Below are 17,674 nucleotides of genomic sequence, written 5' to 3' on the forward strand. Positions count from 1 at the left end.
TATATTAATCCATGATTAGCGGATGGTTACCGTAGCATCTCTGTAGAAAATTATGGATTAATTAGACTCATTAAATTCGTCTCCCGAATTAGCACTCAGCTGTCAATACTCCAAAATAGTAAGATTCCTTTTGATGTGATACACTGCTAGAAAAACAATCTTTAGTACCGGGCCGGAACCCCCCATTAGTACCGGGTAGCTGACCGGTACTGCTTGTCCGGTACTAAATGGCACCTCCATTAGTACCGGTCAAGCTGCCCGGTACTAAAGGGTTTCTTTAGTACCGGTTGGTGTTACCGACCGGTACTAACATCATTTGTCCCCAAACGTTGCTTTTTCATTCCCGCCTCTTTTTTTCATTTTCATTCTTTTCTCTTTCCCACACCGTACCACCTTCCGTCACATTCAAAAAATCACATCACATTCACAAATATTAAAATCATTCTTTTCTCATTTTCTTTCTTTTTTCTTTCCCACAACACCGATCATCACAATCAAATAATCACATAACAATCACAATCACAAATTTCAGAATAATACATTTTACAATCACAAATTTAAAAAAATCAAAAAAAAAATGTGACGAGCAGCGCCGCCAGGAGGGCAGGCTGGGCCCCCGCGTGCCGCCAGAGGGGCGGCCAGCCCCCGCACGCCGCCGGAGGGCAGGACGGGCACCTGCGCCGCCGCCGGAAGGGCGGCCAACCCCCGCGCGCCGCCGGAGGGCGGCCTCCACCTGCGCGCCGCCGGAGGGGCGGCTAGCCCCCGCGCACCCTGCAGACTGCCTGAGGAGAGGGAGGGAGGGAGAGAGAGGATGAGAGGATAGCTGGAGGAAGAAGATGTGTGGCGTACTGGATGGTGGTCGGTATTTAATTTAGTACCGGTCCGTGTCTCCGACCGGTATTAAATGTCGCATTTTATTACCGGCCAGTGCCTTGGCCCGGTACTAAATGGCCGTGCCATTTTAGTACCAGACCAAAACACCGGCCGGTACTAAAATGCGACATTTAGTATCAGCCGGTGTATTGGCCCGGTACTACATTTTAGTACCGGCCGGTGTTTTGGTCTGCTACTAAAATGGCTCCGGGGGCTTCCAAATTTGAGCCCGATAGTAATATTGCCCCGTGCCAATATTTGTACCGGACTAAAGCATGCTCGGTACTAATGGCCATGGACGAATGAGACTTTTTCTAGTAGTGATAGAAACTTGAAAAAATCCATAAACAAACAAGGTCTCAATGTTTGACACTGCTCCAGCCCAGCTTATATCATCAATGAATGATATGCTAGCTGATAGTGATACGGGTACTCGAAAACGTGGTAGCTCTAGAGATTCAGTGATGTTTCGTACATCACTAGTGCAAAAAAAGATTTTAAGGGTGGGTAAAAAAGCATTTTAGGGGAGATGCGGTACTCGCCCCTAGTTTTCGCAGTTAAACATGACAATTTCAGAGACGGGTAATGCATCCGCCCATAAAAATGATTTTTAGGTGTCCGCTCCTACAAATTCATGTCCAGAAAATTTAAAAGGTCAAAAAAATCGAAAACAACAAAATAAAAATAGAAAAGATTTTTTTTAACAAAATATACACACTTGCATCACCTGAGATTCGAAGCGACTACCTCCAGCCTGGCGCGTACCTAACTTTCCACTACACTAAACAACCACTTGTGACTTTATGGGGTATGCTATCCTTTTATATTAACTCAAAATTTGATTTGTAGGGGCGGGTGACGCCATCATCCGCCTCTAAAAATATTTTTATTTTATCTAAAAATTCATTTAATTGTTTACATATGGCAAAACAAATTAAAAAATGTGAAACTTCTACACTATGATTATTGTAAACTATAGAAGCGAAAAAAAATATGCCAAGTATATTTTAGTGTATATAAAGATTAAAATAGTGGAAACTTTAAAGTGTGACTTGAGATATATGAGATATTATATAGTTATAGCTATAGAGAACTTATAATAATTTTTTGAACCATTAGATGACCTTAACTGTAAAATTTGTCAGCTACAAAGTTTTAGATATCGTCATTCTCTATAGTTTTAATTTAAAGTTTGACTTCATCAGAGATCATATGAAAAATTTATGATTTTTCTTTTGCATGGAACCATTTGTAGGAATGGGTGAGGCCATGACCTGCTCCAACAAATATTACCATTTTTACGGGCGGTTCATGGCATCAACCGCCTCTAGAAATGTTCTTTTTAGGGGTGGGTTATGCCATGAACTGCTCTAAAAAATGGCGCTTATTTTTTGGGGCGGGTGAGGGAGTGACCCGCCCCTAAAAATGCTTTTTTGGATGGGCCGGATGCTACAGTAATCTCACTTTATTTGTAGTAACGGGTGAAATTTTGGTCCGTCCCTAAAAAGAAATTGTTTCTCCAAATTATTATTGTAGTAGTGCACAGCTGCTGCCATAAATTTGCTGGTTCATTAACAGAAAATCTGTTAAATGCTGCTAGCAAGTAGGGTTGGTTTCCTTGGGGTCTTAACTCTTAAGCCTTTAAGCTTTTGCATCGACATCACCATCTTTAAGATGTGTTTGGATCCTGCTAAAATTTGGATGAAATTTATTATAGTAATTTTCAATCAAAGATTAGAAGGATTAAACATAAACTAATTATAAAACTAATTACATAGATGGACGGAAAATCATGTGACGAATCTATTAAGCCTAATTATTCTGTCATTAGAGGTTGTTTACTGTAGCACGATATTGTCTAATCATAGTTCAGGCTTAAAAGATTCGTCTCGCAATTACACCCGGGGTTGTGGAATGGATTTTATCAATTATCCATATTTAATACTTTTAATTAGTAGTCAAATGGTCGAAGTTACTGTAGCACTATAAAAATTTGAGGATCTAAACAAGGCCTTAGCTTACCTTTGATGCCTCGCAAAGATTATTTCTGTTGTGGCTTTCACTTTCGCTGAATCAGTGTAGAGCTTGTGCTTTGATCTCCTCTTCTCGGTGCCGATTGATTGATTGATTTAATTTGCAACGACTTGCGTTGCTAATAAACCAGTCAGATAAAACAACTCGAGTACTGTTTCGGTAGTGGCCATTATATATCTTAGGTGATTCCCCGCGCGTTGCTGCGGGATTTGAGAGAGCTTTTCGATAAACTATAGTAAAAATATAATAGTTCTTTAAATAAAACAACATGGAGAGCATGTAGTAAAACAAATAAGTATTTAGATCGAGTTTGCTAAAAACAAAAAATAATAGATTTTTTAATAAAGAAAAGCTCGTATAAATCGTGCGTTTGTAGAGATTACGTTGAAAGTCATATGAGAAATCTTGGATGAAAAACAATAAATTTTTGAGTTATTCTTTGGTTAGAGAAAAAAGAAACGAATAGAGATAAATTTCATGGATATAAGATGTGCACGAAGTTGATTGGATGGTTACAATAATGAAGGTCATGTGGCTGAATCAGAGAACAGAGAAATAATAATAAAACCTTATGGATCCCATTGGGATGCTGAAACGAACATGGCACCATTTATGCCATTTCGAGTGATTTTGGTGATCGAATGACAACACAACACTTGGACTAATATGATTGTTAAGATGACCATTCTCAGACTTTTAGGTTCAAGTGATTACAAAGAGAAAGAGAAGATAGGCGTAGCAAGGCCCGAAGGGCCGCCACTACGGGGGTTCCGCTCTTCGGTCAATAGCACCGAAAGAACCGACGCATGAGCATCGGTGCATCCTATGGTTATCGGAAGAACCGACGCCATAGTATTTTGGTGCAGAAGGGAATCGAAGCCAAGTCAGCTTAGAGGCATCGGATGAACCGACGGGTCAAAAAAAGGGGCATCGGTGCTTTGGGCGTACTGTGTTCCAGAGACGATGCAAGTTGCGCAAGAGCCAAGTCTTCAGCACCGGTTGAACCGGTGAAGCATCTGTGCATACCATCGGTGTAATGACGTCAGCAGAAGAGTTGTGTGCTGTGAGTGACCGGTTTAACCGACGGCTAAGCATCGGTTCAACCGGTGGTCACTGTGTCAGCTGTCAGGAGTTCAACGGCTACTTCAGTTTATGAGTGACCGGATGAACCGATGCTACCCCAGCCTGAGGCATCGGTTCATTCAGTGATACGCAGATTTTCTGCTGACCGTTGGAGCAACGGCTACAAGACTTGGTGGCCTATATATACGCCTCACCCCGGCCATTTGAAGATTGCTGGAGTTGCTGGACATCCCACACACAGCCAAGAACATCTCCAAGCCATACAAAAGCATCATGATCATATCCTTAGCCCTTAGCACACTTTGAGAGTGTTGTGTAAAGGATTAGCTCTTAGTGAGTGAGATTGCAAGGCTTCGAGCCTTTGTGCTGTGGTTCATTAGCGAACCAAAACAAGAGCTTGGTGCGCCGGCACCTTGGTGCAAGAAGCTCGCCGGCAACGTCATCGACCCTCCGACTTGGTGTGGAGCGGCGATGACATCTTTGTGCGGGGGGCGTGGTGACCCCTATCTTTTGTGGAGAAGCTCCTTAGTGGAACCCGGGGCCAAGGTGACCGTGATTGTATTCACGGAAGAGACTTGGTGGCCGAGTAGCAATACTCTTAGTGAGTGCTACAACAACGTGGATGTAGATGTGTCTTTGTGGCTAACCGAACCACGGGATAAACACCCGCGTCAAGAGTTTGCTATCTCCTATCCCGCTCTTTAAGCTTCCGCATTTCATACTAGCAATTTGTGTGTCTTTACTTTCCTAGAATAGTTTCTTGATAGGAAAGGCTATAGGTTGCTAAACTCTTTTGGGATAGGGGTTTCACACTAGAACAACCTAGTTGCACATATAGATAGCATGTTTTAGTTTAAGTTTTGTGCAAACTAGTTGGAACCATAAGTCTAAGTTTTTAGAGTGCCTAATTCACCCCCTCCCCCTCTTAGGCTAGAGCACCCGATCTCTTTTAGTTGCACATGCACATGTTGACATGGCTGAATGAAGAAATTATATATATTCTAATTATTTTTATAAATGAATAAACTAGTACAGATTAATGCTAGTGGATTATTGCATGACATGTTGACACGGCTAATAAAATGCTAGTATATATATTCTAATTACTTTTATAAATGAATAAACTATTGCAGATTAATGCTAGTGGATTATTGTATGACATGTTGATGTGGATAACAAAATGCTAGTATAGTGGATTTTAATTACATGTGATAGTGCATTGCTGAGGTGGACAGCTTGCATGTCGAGAGAAATCTCTAGTGGGGACCAACTATATAGGTTTTATAGATTAACCTCTTATATATCCACTCAAAAGAAAAGTTAAGCTGCTGCTGTGAGATAGTGGAAACTATATAGAGGTAATTATGATTAGGATAAAGTCTATTTTTGGCCATCCAACTATTGCCCGAGTTTGATTTTGGCCATGCAACTCCAAAACCATATCTTTGACCATCGAACTATCAAAACCGTTCATATTTGACCATCCACCTATTTTGAATAGTAATTTCACTGATGTGGCTAACACATGCTGGTAGGCCCACATGTCAGCCCTCCTCTCTCCCCTCCCTCAGTAGCTTCTCTCCTCTTCTCTCCCTCTCCTATGGGTGGGCAAAATACCCGAAACCCGAGCCCAAAAAGCCCGAGACCGAACCCGAATAACCCGAACCCGAAAAACCCGAACCCTATTTCGGGTTCTAACCCACGGTACCCGAAATTATTACGGGTAGTTCGGGTATTGGGCCACGGTACCCGAACTACCCGAAATACAATCCAGCCCATGTATATTTACTCATTGCACTTGCAGCCCAGCCCACGAAACCCTTAACCCTAACCTAGACGCACAGCCCAGCCCAACCGCACAGGCGCACAGCCCACCCCACACCCCAGTGGCCCAGTCAGTCACGCCGCCACTACACCCAAGTCGCGATTCGCGAGTCGCCCAGGCCACCAGCGCCCCTCGCCCGCCGACCGCCACCGCCCTTCGCCCGCCGGCCGCCGTCCCCGCGCCACCGCACGCGACCACGGCCTACTTCCTCCGACGGTGCTGCTCGAGGCGACCCCCTTGCTCGCGGCGACCCCCGGCGGCCGGATCCAGTGCCGGTCCCCCCTCTCCTCTTCTCCGACCGGATCCATGGAGGCATCCGGCGCCTCCCGCTCCTTCCTCTCCCTCCCCGGCGAGCAGGCGAGCCGGCGCAGCTCCGGATCTCGCCCTCGCCGCAGTGGCCGCCGGGGCGGCCGCCTCACCGTCACCGGCTCCCTCTGCGCCCTCGTCCCCCTCCATCTTATCCTCTCGGCTCGGCCCCAGCTCCTCCGTCTCCCAATGGCCTCCACCAACGCCATCTCCACCGCCTCTCTCCTCCGGCCCCTCTCTCAGGTGATCTGCGCCAGGCCGGCGGGCGAGGAGCTGCGGCCTCCTCACCTGCACCGGGCCGAGGAGCTGCGCCGGCCGGCGCGGGCGTGGGGTGGGGCAAGCCTCCCCTGCTCCAAGCGGCGCGGGGCGAGCGGGTCGGCAATTCGGGTGGTTCGGGTTTACCCGAACCCGAACCCGAAATTTCGGGTACCCGAAATGTCGGGTTCTGGTTTTTGTCAGCAAATTTCGGGTTCCAGTTTTCAAAACCCGAAATTTTAAAAGTCCGAAAAACCCGACCCGAAATGTTCGGGTAACCCGAACGCCCAGCCATTCCCTCTCCTCTCGCCCTGCACCGGCCATCGCCCTCCCTCCGCACCTCTCCAGCTCGCCTGGCTGGCCGCGCTGGCCCGTAGTGGAGTTCCAACTTGCTAGCTCGGTGGCGCGAGCCCGCGGCAAAGCTCGAGCTCGCCCAGCTGGCTACGCTGGTCCTTGGCAGACCTGCAGCTCACCTGCGCCATTTGAGCTTCCCTGCCCTGCTCCCGCCACCTGAGCGCTGCCCTGCTTTGCACGCAATTGCCGCCCCTGTCGCACCGAACTTCGTCCCTGTCGCCCCTGCCGCAGGGCTCCCCTGCTCCTCGACCAGCTCACCGCAAGGTGCAAGAAGAAGACCGGCGGTAGGGGTCCAGCAGGGGCGCTGGCGAGCGGGTACAGAGCAGGGGCGGCAGTGTGCGCAGACCAGCTAGTTGCTGCGACGCGGGCGAGGGGCGGGGAAGAGGAGGCCAGCGAGTTGCTGCGACGCGGGCGAGGGGCGGGGAAGAGGAGGCAGCACCCGTGGCCACGCTGTAGAGGCAGGCTCGCCGCCAGGGATGAGGAGGTGTCCGGCGCTAGCTAGAGCTGCGGGTGCTCTGGCACCGCGTTCCCCGCGGCGAGCGCAGCCGGAGCTGCAGGCAGTCCGCCTCCGCGTTCCCCCGAGCGACGTGGTTTCCGTCGAGGCCGGTCGAGACACAGCAGAAGGGAAGATAGAGAGAAAAAATATCTGATATTGTGGGCCCTACCGCCATGTGCCAGCCATGTCACCAAAACCACCAAGTAAAACCACCGGATGGCCAAATGTGAACGGTTTTGATAGTTTGATGATAAAAAATATCCGGTTTTGGAGTTACAGGGCCAAAATCAAACTCGGTCAATAGTTAGATGGCTGAAAATGAACTTTATCTTTGTGGTTATTGGTTGGTCAGTCAAATTCGAGCGCGTGACAGCTACCACTACATGCAGTCGGGCCCTGTTTAGTTCCCAAAAAAAATTCTACAGTATTCAGCACATCGAATGTTCGGACACATGTATGGAGCATTAAATACAGTTAAAAAATTAACTAATTATACAGTCTAACTGATTAGCACGAGATGAATCTTTTAAGCCTAGTTAGTCTATGATTGGACATTATTTGTCAAGTAACAACAAAATGTGCTACAGTACCAAAATCAACAACTTTTCACCAAACAACAAGCAACAGTCCAAACATGCGTGCACAGTGCACCCAAAGAAAGCAGATCATGGAACTACGGCAGTGCTTGGATCTTTTGCTCCTGATCTACGAGAATGCACAGTAGTGGTCAGTGAGCCAGTAATGGGAACGATTGAAATAGGAAACACAAGTGTTTCTTGCATTGCCTTTGCCTGTGTCTTTGGTACCTGTGTTGTTTCACGGGCAATGGCAACCGGACAAGGTATCCAGCAAGATGAATGCGAACAAAGGGATGGTGGTGCTTCCTTGACCTTGAGTTGGGCATTTCAGTCATGTAGTGTCCCTTTGTCTCAGTTGCTGCTAGTGTTGATCTATAGCAGGATAAGTCTGTCTGTTTGCAAAAATGTTGTTGGGATTGCAGTCGTAACAACTTCCTGAAACATCCAGATCAGGAGCACGGAAGAGGATCGCCGGATCCTAAATTTTTGTAGGAGCAGTAGGGGGCGTACGTACCAGGAATGAAATCGTCAACGAGGTTTCTTCACTTGAATACGCCGGGCGAGAAGGCAGCAGGTGCGGGGCCAGGAGGACCGACCAAGAGTGACTGTGATGCCCGTGCTCAAACAGGAAGCGAATCTTGAGACCAGGAAGCCCTTGCCAACAAATTCCAGTTCGTCGCTCGTCCTGGCAACTCGGGCGATCCGCGCCGCCGCGAAACTCCCCTCCCCGGACCGCCCCTGGTGGCCGCCGCTGCCGCCGGCGATCGTCCAGAGGCGGCGGCGGTGGCTCGCCCCCTACCCGCTCCTCCCTCTCCCCTCCTTTCTCCCCTGCCTCGCTCCTCCTGGTCCACCAAGCTTGCCATCAACGTTGACTCGCCACCGGCCGCTGGGATCGGATCCGGCCACTGCCTCGCCGGATCCGGAGTCCACCGGCTCGGATCTAGCCGTTTCCGTCTGGATTGCGGCCTCCCCCGTCCCCTGCCGGCCTGGGCGTCGCAGCCATCTGCGGCGTCAGGTGGCCTCGCCGCCGCCGGTGCCATGGCCACCGCCGCTCGCCTCGGGTGGTCGCGTCCCGCGCGCCTTCGTCCGCCGGGCCGTCCCTTCCTAGCATGGTGGCCTCTAGGCCTGGCGATCCCCTTCCCGCCGCCGCGGGTTGGGGGTTAGTCCCTTCCCTTGGCTGCTGCCTGTGGTCGCCGTGGGTCGTGGGGTACTGTGCCGATGGGGGCGCTGTCCGTTGGCGCTGCTATCGGTGGACGCTCGTGGTGGGCGGCCTTCGTCTCCTTCCCAGGATCTTCAGGCGAAAGCTCTGTCCAGTGCTATGCTGGGCCAATAACGACGGCGCTTGCGGGCGTCGTTCCCCTCCCTGGAGGCGTTGTTGTGTTGTCCTGAGAGACGTCGTCCTTCTGTCTTATCGTCGTGGTACTGTCTCTTGTGGTGGGTCCTCGTCTCTAGGGTGGGTGCTCTAGGGTGGAGCTAAGGCGAAAGCCTTTGCCTGTCCGCAGGCCGATGATGGCGACGCCTTCGAGCGCCGTTTTCCTTCTTGGAGGCATCATTCGTTCGCTCCTTCCCCCGCCGTGCCCACCATGGCTGGTCGCCTTCCTCTGTACCTGCCTCGCTCCGATATATGCACTGTCGTCTTGGAAGCCTAGGTCGTGGTGGATGCTTTGCCGCCCTGTTGCGATGTCTGCTTTTGCTTTGCAGATGGTGGATTGTTGGCGGATGCGTTGCCGCCGTATATTGGCGGATGCTTTGCCGCCATGATTGTATTGCTTGGTGGATGCTTTGCCACCTGTGGTTACTTCGAGCTTGGCGGATGCTTTGCCATTATGGTCGTGCTTTTCGGTGGATACTTCGCCACCATCTCCTGCTTCGTGTTGGCGATAGTTTTTTGTGCAGGTCCAGCTCTTCGGGTGGCCTTTGTTTGGGTGGCTTGTTTGGAGTGCCCCCCCTGCTTCTTGTGTTGTATAGTTTTTTGTGCAGGTCCAGCTCTTCGGGTGGCCTTTGTTTGGGTGGCTTGTTTGGAGTGCCTCCGCTTTTTGTGTTGTCTGTTCGTGGCTGTAGCCATATGTGAGTTTGTCTGTACTTTTTCTTTGGTGTTTCTTCTTCGTTAGTCCTTTGTGTTCTTGTGTGGACCAAGTCCTGTTTGGCCGCAATAAGATTGTGTCTGTAACTGCTTTCTTTTTAATGAAAAATGTGCTCAGGCACGGTTGCGAAAAAAATAAATTCCAATTCACATTGAGTGCAAGCATCATGGCGAGAACTTGGGTCGGAGAACGATGACAGGCATCTGGTCAGGAAGAGAGAATAATATATGGAGGAAGAACGGAATAGTAACTGGTAGCTCGTTTCTTCGTTGTGTGTTCTCTGAGTAGGTCCCTATCTCTGAGCCACCATTTGTTCCACACAACCCAAGCATCTGTAATTTTTCATAGTCCAAACTTCAAACTGCAGCTGTCACACACACACACACACACACACAGGAAAAAAAAAACTCCAAATTGCGTCAATTCCTTAGTTTTTTTTAGAAGCAATTTCTTCTTTGTTTTTTTTGAGTGGTCTTCTTTGTTAGTCAGATTGTAACTGTTGGGCTCTTCCCCCACGGTTTGTATCTGACCCAATATGCAAGAATTTGGGCCCCTTCCTTTTGCATTTGCATCTCATAGCAGCGAGGCCTGTACAGCCCATTGAGCTTTGGGCCACCCATATGAAGAAATGTTGTATCCAGGAATTTGTAACCGACTCCGCTTCTTCTAGCTTCTTCCACTGCTATAGTTGCGCGGAGGCGAACAGTTAGCGACCGCTTTCTGGCGCCGATTTCCGCCGTTCTCCTACCGCTCCGGTGGCCGGATCGGCACCGGAGAGGATGGGGAACGGGGATTGAGGTGGCCGTTGTGCATAGTTCTACCTAATAAGGTTAGTTTAGGCCTACGCAGTGTCTGTTCGGCGGAGGTGATGCTGTAGCTACGGAATAAGCTTCTTCAGCTCCTTCTCCGCCTCACTGGTACGATCTCTGGTACCAGTGAAGGGTTGCTGAGGTTCCTGATGGTTCAGATCTAGAGAAACTGGGTTGGATTTTGTGTCCCACCTATTTTGGATTCATTCCCCTTTGGGTTGTGCTTCCGTCCGGTGTGCTAGAGTTCCTGGTGACTATTGAGGCGCCAGATTCCTTGTACTCCGGCGATGAGATGGCCGGCGGCCATCTTCTTCGGCCTGGGCGTTCAACGGTCACAAAGTATGTTGATTCTTTCGACTCTTGGTGCCAACAAAAATTTGTGTTCAATCGTCGAGAAGGAGGTCCGCTCCAAGCTTCATGGTGCTCCGACCGCCAGCGACGAAGACGATCGGGAGGAAGATCTTGCAAAGACTGTATTGTAATTCTTATTTTCTTCAAGATTTTCTTTGTAAGATTTGGAATGTAAACCTTATGAAATATATATGAATACAAGCCCGGTTTCTAAAAAAAAAAAGGAATTTGTAACCTCCACTCAAAAAAAAAGGGAATTTCTAACCATCCGTCGGGTGATTGCTTTTCAGGTTATGATTGCTTTGAGAATTTTTACGGACGTAAAAAAATATATATGGGATGAGATTTTCTGATGTTGGGCTGTTTTCTGATTCCACGTTTCAAGCTTTTAGCCCAAATATGTTTCTTTTATTATTTCATAAAAGATTGATTTAAAATAAACCTAGTGCACTTATCTTTTGTGGTTGGAGCGGCTAGGATTTTTTCTTGACCTGGATCACAACCACACCGTCTGCGCCGTGCGCGTGTCGGCAGCTGCAGAGTTGTTCGAAGAATCCGGGTAAAGAATGCGCGGGGAGTTGAAATCAAGGAGCCAACGCGTGTTCCGCTTCCACCAACAAGAATAAGAACGTGCGGATGATCTGCCAAGCTGCATTTTAAAAAACAAGAACGTGTACAAACACAAACTAAACTCAACACACTCTCCGTCAACGACACAGACACTAAAGTTGACGACGATCCGGTATCAGAGGAAGTTGTTAATTCTAATCGTTTTTGTAAGTTTGCTACCACTTAATGGACAGCCACCACAATATCTGTCCATCTGTTTGCCTTCCTCTCAAAATTACATTAGCAGCAAATTCCACTATACAGCTTGCATTCTGTTAGTGACCTGTGAAGGATCATGACGGCATGGATGCCTATCAAAGGTACCAAAATGATTCACCTGAAAATGAAAAAAAAAATTTGTTGAGATGGGCTGTCCACAAGATTCATTGAAGAACAAAGGATGGTTTGGCAAATGAGTTTGCATGGTAACAAAGCCCCACTTGGTATATAAAACACATTCACATGATAACATAGTTAAGAAAACAGCATAACCAATTTTTATGCACACATAAACAGTAATTCGTTCTAGATTCATGTGCCAAACCCATGCAGAATAGGAACTGTCCTCAAGAAAAATTGTATTTGAAAATGTAAGCAAAAACAACTAACAAGTACCTAATTGATGGCTTGGTTAGCTCCAGCATCATGCAACTCAGGAGGATAATCAGCTGTGAGTAATATATATATTCTTCATCAGTTAGTCTTTATGCCCCAAGCCTGAAGGATTGGTTCAAAAGTCTACTGTTCAGAGATCCATGTTTCTTGGGTGTATGTCTGATCAGCCTACTTAAATAAGGAGACGGCTGGTCATTTTCCAGGTGTACAGCTTCAATCTTGTCAACCAATGATGACGATGACCAAGAGGAAGAAGCTGGAATACATTCAGATTGTACTAGTCCACTCTTCTTCGTTGCTTCGCTAGGTGAACCATTGCCTGCATAGGTCCGCTTGTTGTTGAAGAGGGAGCTGATCCTGGAGTGCCTTTGCCTCAGAGGTGTTGGAGTCTCTACATGGCTACAGCTCTTTACAGAGCTCACTGATGAGGCATCATCATCCAGATCCTTTTGGTCTCCGCCTGGTTTCTTCCCCTTGCGGCGAGGCCATTTGAGAAGGACTTTGATATGTTTCGCTGCATCTTGGAAAGAATTCAGCTTCTTCAGTTTGGGTCCCGGGATTTCAGAATCAACCCTACCAACACTAGAGGAAAATGATGTTGTCCTTTCACTGATGACTGACACGTCAATTCCAGCATGGAGGAAAATCTCAGCATCTGATATCTTGAAAGATGTACCGGGGCTTCCTACAATGCAGTGCATCTTGAGCTGAGATGCGATAGCTGATCTGGTCTCATGGTCCCTCGAGTTTGTGATTCCACCCACCAAAATCAGTTGTTTGATCAGTATTTCTGATGATGCCGTTCGTGGTTGTTTCCTGAGTAAATCCAGAGGAGTCATGCCATCATTGTCACGGATGTTGAGGTCAATAGAAGGTGCTCTCATCAAGAGTTCAACAAGGTTAGACTGCAAATTGCCAACCACAGCTAAGTGAAGAACTGTCTTTCCATCATCATTTTGCACATTTATAATGCTGCTGACATCCACAAACGCTCCACCAACTAACTGCCTTATAAGCTCCATCTGACGATCAAGCCTTCGGAATCCAGGAGTCCCAAAGCCAGTCAATGCCATGTGAAGGAACGTGTCACCAGCTTCATTTGTTGCTGATACAAGAGATGATGATGCAGTAACAAGAGCCTCAACCACAGGCAGATAGCCCCTAAAAGCTGCTATATGCAACGCTGTATTCCCTTGGTCATCTACAGAGTTGACTATATCAAAAGATGCAACGAGATCCTTGACAACCTGCAGCGTTTTGTCATAAATTCAGGTTAATACTTTTTTGTAACCTGTTTGTTAAAAGTTGGGCTAGGATTCATTCCAAGGTATGACTGTGGACCAAAAGAACAAAGGAAATGGCATGAACACTTCTCGTGAGTCTTAAGAATCAGCTCAAAATATCATCTTTCAATTAATGAACATAACCACTTAAACTGTTCTTTACAAGCAATACAATGTACTAGATGGGCATGTCAACACGAAATTCTATTGCCAGATCAGCAATTCATGAATAAAATCTAAAGGTGCCACCAATAAACCTTTAACTAATGTTTTGCTATGGGACTTGAACAACAAGCAATCTTTATCAAATCCCTTTCCAGTGGCCACTAACATCCTGGCTAGCATGTGCACCGGATCAGGTTGATGGGGGAATAAAGTCAAACACAATGATGATTAAATAATTCTTAGATTACAGATCAGAGAAGCAGTATTAAGTCTAAATCAATTTGAGACAACGATCAACATGCTTCTTCCTCTCTCTAATTAAACTACGGAATATACATAGCTATAGCTAACAAGAAGGATATCTGGATGGAGACAGCTGACAACCTGGCTAAAGTATTCAGTAAATCAATTAACAAGGAGATTCAAGTGAAAACAATTATACTGCAATTACTATGTAACCAAATTAGCCTCTTAGATGTGACAAAAGCAAGCTATATCGATCTGAGCTGCACAACCTTAAGCATCCGGAGACAAGGTTGAAATTAGAGTTCAATGGGAACATACATCAATCCTGAAGACCGAATTTGAAAAGAGGAATTGCAGAACATACCTCAACCTGGCCCCTTGCAGCGGCGGCGTGCAAGATGGTCGATCCCTGCGCGTCTCGGTACGCCGCGGCGTCGGAGCAGCCGCGCAGGAGGTCCCTGAGCACCTCCAGGCTGCCTCCCCTCGCTGCGGCGTGCACGGCGCGGTTCATCATCTCGCCCCTGAATTCCTCACCGACGACAGGGCAGGACGCCGGGGACAGCACGGCGTCGAGCAGGAGCCGGAACACCTCGGCGCACCCGCTCCTGGCCGCGGCGTAGAGGATGTCGGTGACGCCGTACTCCCCCTCGCCGAAGACGAGCAGCGGCTGCGCCGCGAGCAGCTCCCGGACGAAGGCGGCGTCCCCGGCCGCGGCCGCCGTGTAGAGGAGCCAGCCGCCGTACCCGGCCCGGAGGAGGCGGTTGCCGGGGCCGGCGCCGCGGGGGTCGCAGTCGAGGAGGAGGTGGCGGGCGACGGCGGCGCGGTTCCTGGCGGCGCCCGCGAGGCGCGCGTCGTCGTCCCAGACGGACTCGAGGCGGCGGATGCGGCGGAGGGAGGTGAGCTTGACGAGGAGGTTGGCGTCGAGGCGGAGGAGCTCGCGGACGAGGTCGTAGTGGCCGCCGGCCGCCGCCCAGTCGATGGGCGTCGCGTACCACCACTGGTCGCCCGTGCTCTCCCACCGCAGCGGCAGGAACGGCTCCGCCGGCCGCGTCCCCGTCTCCATGGCTGAGCACGCCGCCGCTGCCGCCTACACACTGGGGGGAGGGGAGGGGATTGCGCTGTCAAAACCGAAAATTTCTCCTCGCCATGGATGGGAGCCAAAGCGACGCCAAGAATAGGATCGACGGAGCTGGAAACGGCTTCCGCTATGGCAACGCCCCGATCCGCAGCCACCGGCGCTCAGGCAAGACAGCGGCAAGGTGAGGCTCCTATGGTTGGGACGAAGACGAACCCAACGTGGTGCGGTGTTACCAAGGCGCCGGCCATGGCTTGGGAATTGGGATCGGGCGGAAAGAATCAAGAACCCACAGGTGGAGGAGCCCCGGCCCACAAGAAACCGGTTAAAGTGAAAGGGGAGGAAATATAACCAGACAAGGCATCATCCGCCATGTGAGCTCAGGACCCTTTCCCGCAGCAGTTGAAGGACGGACAAAGTCCAGCCAGGAACAGGTCATGGCCATTCCATTCCATTTCCATTCCCACAGGAAAAGATGAGGGAACCATGAAAAAAGAAAAGAAAAACACTACACCTAGCAAGAACCAGGAATGCAGGCACAAGTTTTGCAGCGGGGGCAACAGTTTAGACTTCTTTAGAGGATATTAAGGATTGAAAATCAGCAAGGAAACAAAGAGAGCAGAAGGCACGGATTTGGCCATTTGGGCTTACCTATGTTCCTGTCGCCTGAAACAATCTGCCCTCTGGCGTTTTGCCCTTGGCCTCAGCTTCTTGTGTTCACAACCATGGAGCACGCTAACGAAGAAGCTTGAGTTTGAGTAGCTGAGTTGCAAACGGACACCGCGGAAGATTTTTGCGTCTGCCGGCGTGTCGTCGTGGTCCACATGCCGGGAGCGGAAAGTTTGAGGCGAGGCAGGCACGAGAGGATGGGAAGGGCCCAGGATAAGGAATGAAGCACGTCCAGGATAACTATGAAAAACGGGGGCCCATAAAAAGATAAAAAAGAAAGAAAGAGGGGGCTGCAGTGGCATACTACGCGTTAATGGGCCGTCAGGTGCGTCATACTCAAAACGTCGGTGTGCCATTTCTTTCCTTTGTCCGGGTGGGTATACACGTCAGCGCGTGGGCCTCAATGGTAACACAGATACTAAAATTGTGAACTAAGTAACGGTACAAAATAAATTTTATAGTAATAAAACTCCTCCCACATTATATGAAACCCTCCCTCCGCTCTCTTCACAATGATCCTGCTATGTCAGCAAATTTACTAATGTGGTATGATATTTAATGTTTATGGTGTCACTTAGCACATAGAATTACAAATTTACAATCTAGTTGATGTTAATCTAATTTACAAATAATCAGATGAACAATGTAAACCAAGTGCATTCCCTGGATGGAAGCTATAAGGGCAACCATGATATCCCCAAAAGCAGTCTTTATAACATCGTAAACTCATCCATAATTTATCTATTCTAATCTTCTATATATATTATAAAGATAAAAAATATTTATCATCTAAATTGGACCGTCTATGTCTATCGGGAATGAAAGAGGTGGAAAGGAGGGTAGATTAAAAAAAATTCTCACCGTACCGCAAGGTACCCGCCCGCGCAATCAACTTTTACAGCTCCGGCAGTCCGGCCTCGCGCTCGTCCTCCCCGTGCCCTGGGGCGGCTCGCTTGCTAGCCGCCGAGCTCCGCCTCCACCATCCGCAAGCACCTGCTGTCGCAGCCGTGATGGCCGCTGGCTCTGCGCCCCGTGCTTGCTGGGCACCAGCAGCCGCATTCCAGCTCTGGTTGTTGGGGGCACGCGTCGGGAGCCTTCGCTCATCGGCGGTCGGGTCCCGACGATTTTAGCAAATCCATTGTTTAGACAACTGATGTTACTTTCCCAGTATGTATGTACAGGGGCGTAGCCAGGATTTAGACCTCTACTTGTGCTGCCACGGGAGCTCCGCCCCTGTGTATGTGTCTGCAGCATTGGGAGCGTCCTCTAGGGATGCTGGTCCAAGAGACCCTCAAGTGCTTGAAATGCTAAGGGGCGTTGATGTGCAGGCAGCGGCCTTCGTAGTTAAACAATGTAGTGCAGTGATGATAGTACTCAACACCATGTGGTTTATGGTTGGAACAAACTCTTAGCATCACAGAATTGTTGGTGCTGGTTTCAATCTGTTTTCCTTTATTCGGGTTTTTGGTGCCTTAATTTTATTGGCTCCTTTATTATCTTTATCTTTTAAATCGATCAGGGCTCATTCCATGCTCATTGGGCTTCTCTCTGTGACCACTGCACAGCATCCTGCTACTTGACCTGGAATCAATATGTTTCCTTCAACTCTTTTCTCATGAACTTGTAATCGATGCAACTTTCTATTTTGAGTGAGTTAAGGTTGGAGGATACCTCCTCGGCTGTAATCGTTGCACCAAGTACATTGATAGCAAAATTCGGTGATGCTGGCGCCTGTAACGAATCTTTAGAACAAGAACCATTACTTTAAAAGGGGTTTTCAGGGGCGGTTGAAAAGCTATTTCCAGAGGCGGGAGCAGTACTAGAAATGTTATTTGCAAGGGCGGGTACCTCTCCCGCCATCTAGAAACCTATTCAAAACTAAAAAAAAAAAAGAATCAAAAGAGCACGGTGGCGTTCTAGCTATATGGGTGCGGCGCCCACGACCAACGGCGGAGCCAAGGGGG

At 48.6% G+C, this 17,674-nt stretch overlaps 1 protein-coding gene across 2 annotated transcripts; it reads right to left on the reverse strand.

The window, feature by feature from the left end:
* Positions 1 to 11,671: 11,671 nt before the first annotated feature.
* LOC120696966 (serine/threonine-protein phosphatase 6 regulatory ankyrin repeat subunit C-like) lies at positions 11,672 to 15,901 on the reverse strand. Of its 2 annotated transcripts, XM_039980057.1 has the most exons (4): positions 15,693 to 15,901; positions 14,331 to 15,060; positions 12,273 to 13,519; positions 11,672 to 11,994 (listed from the first exon to the last, which is right to left on the reverse strand). In XM_039980057.1, exons 2-3 carry the CDS (start codon positions 15,027 to 15,029, stop codon positions 12,362 to 12,364), a joined length of 1,857 nt encoding a protein of 618 aa, XP_039835991.1. In that variant the 5' UTR covers positions 15,030 to 15,060; positions 15,693 to 15,901; the 3' UTR covers positions 11,672 to 11,994; positions 12,273 to 12,361. The 2 variants fall into 2 exon arrangements, with proteins under 2 accessions (XP_039835991.1, XP_039835986.1); XM_039980052.1 differs by having other exon boundaries at positions 14,331 to 15,878.
* Between the last annotated feature and the right edge of the window lie 1,773 nt (positions 15,902 to 17,674).

Source organism: Panicum virgatum, chromosome 1K, assembly GCF_016808335.1.
Source record: "Panicum virgatum strain AP13 chromosome 1K, P.virgatum_v5, whole genome shotgun sequence".
NCBI lineage: Eukaryota > Viridiplantae > Streptophyta > Magnoliopsida > Poales > Poaceae > Panicum > Panicum virgatum.

Excerpts from the sequence above, each read along its gene's own strand:
- LOC120696966 (XM_039980057.1), bottom strand. The coding sequence starts at position 15,029 with ATGGAGACGGGGACGCGGCCGGCGGAGCCGTTCCTGCCGCTGCGGTGG. Across the intron at positions 13,520-14,330 it reads CTGCAAGGGGCCAGGTTGAG|GTTGTCAAGGATCTCGTTGC; the intron begins GTATGTTCTGCA and ends AAAACGCTGCAG.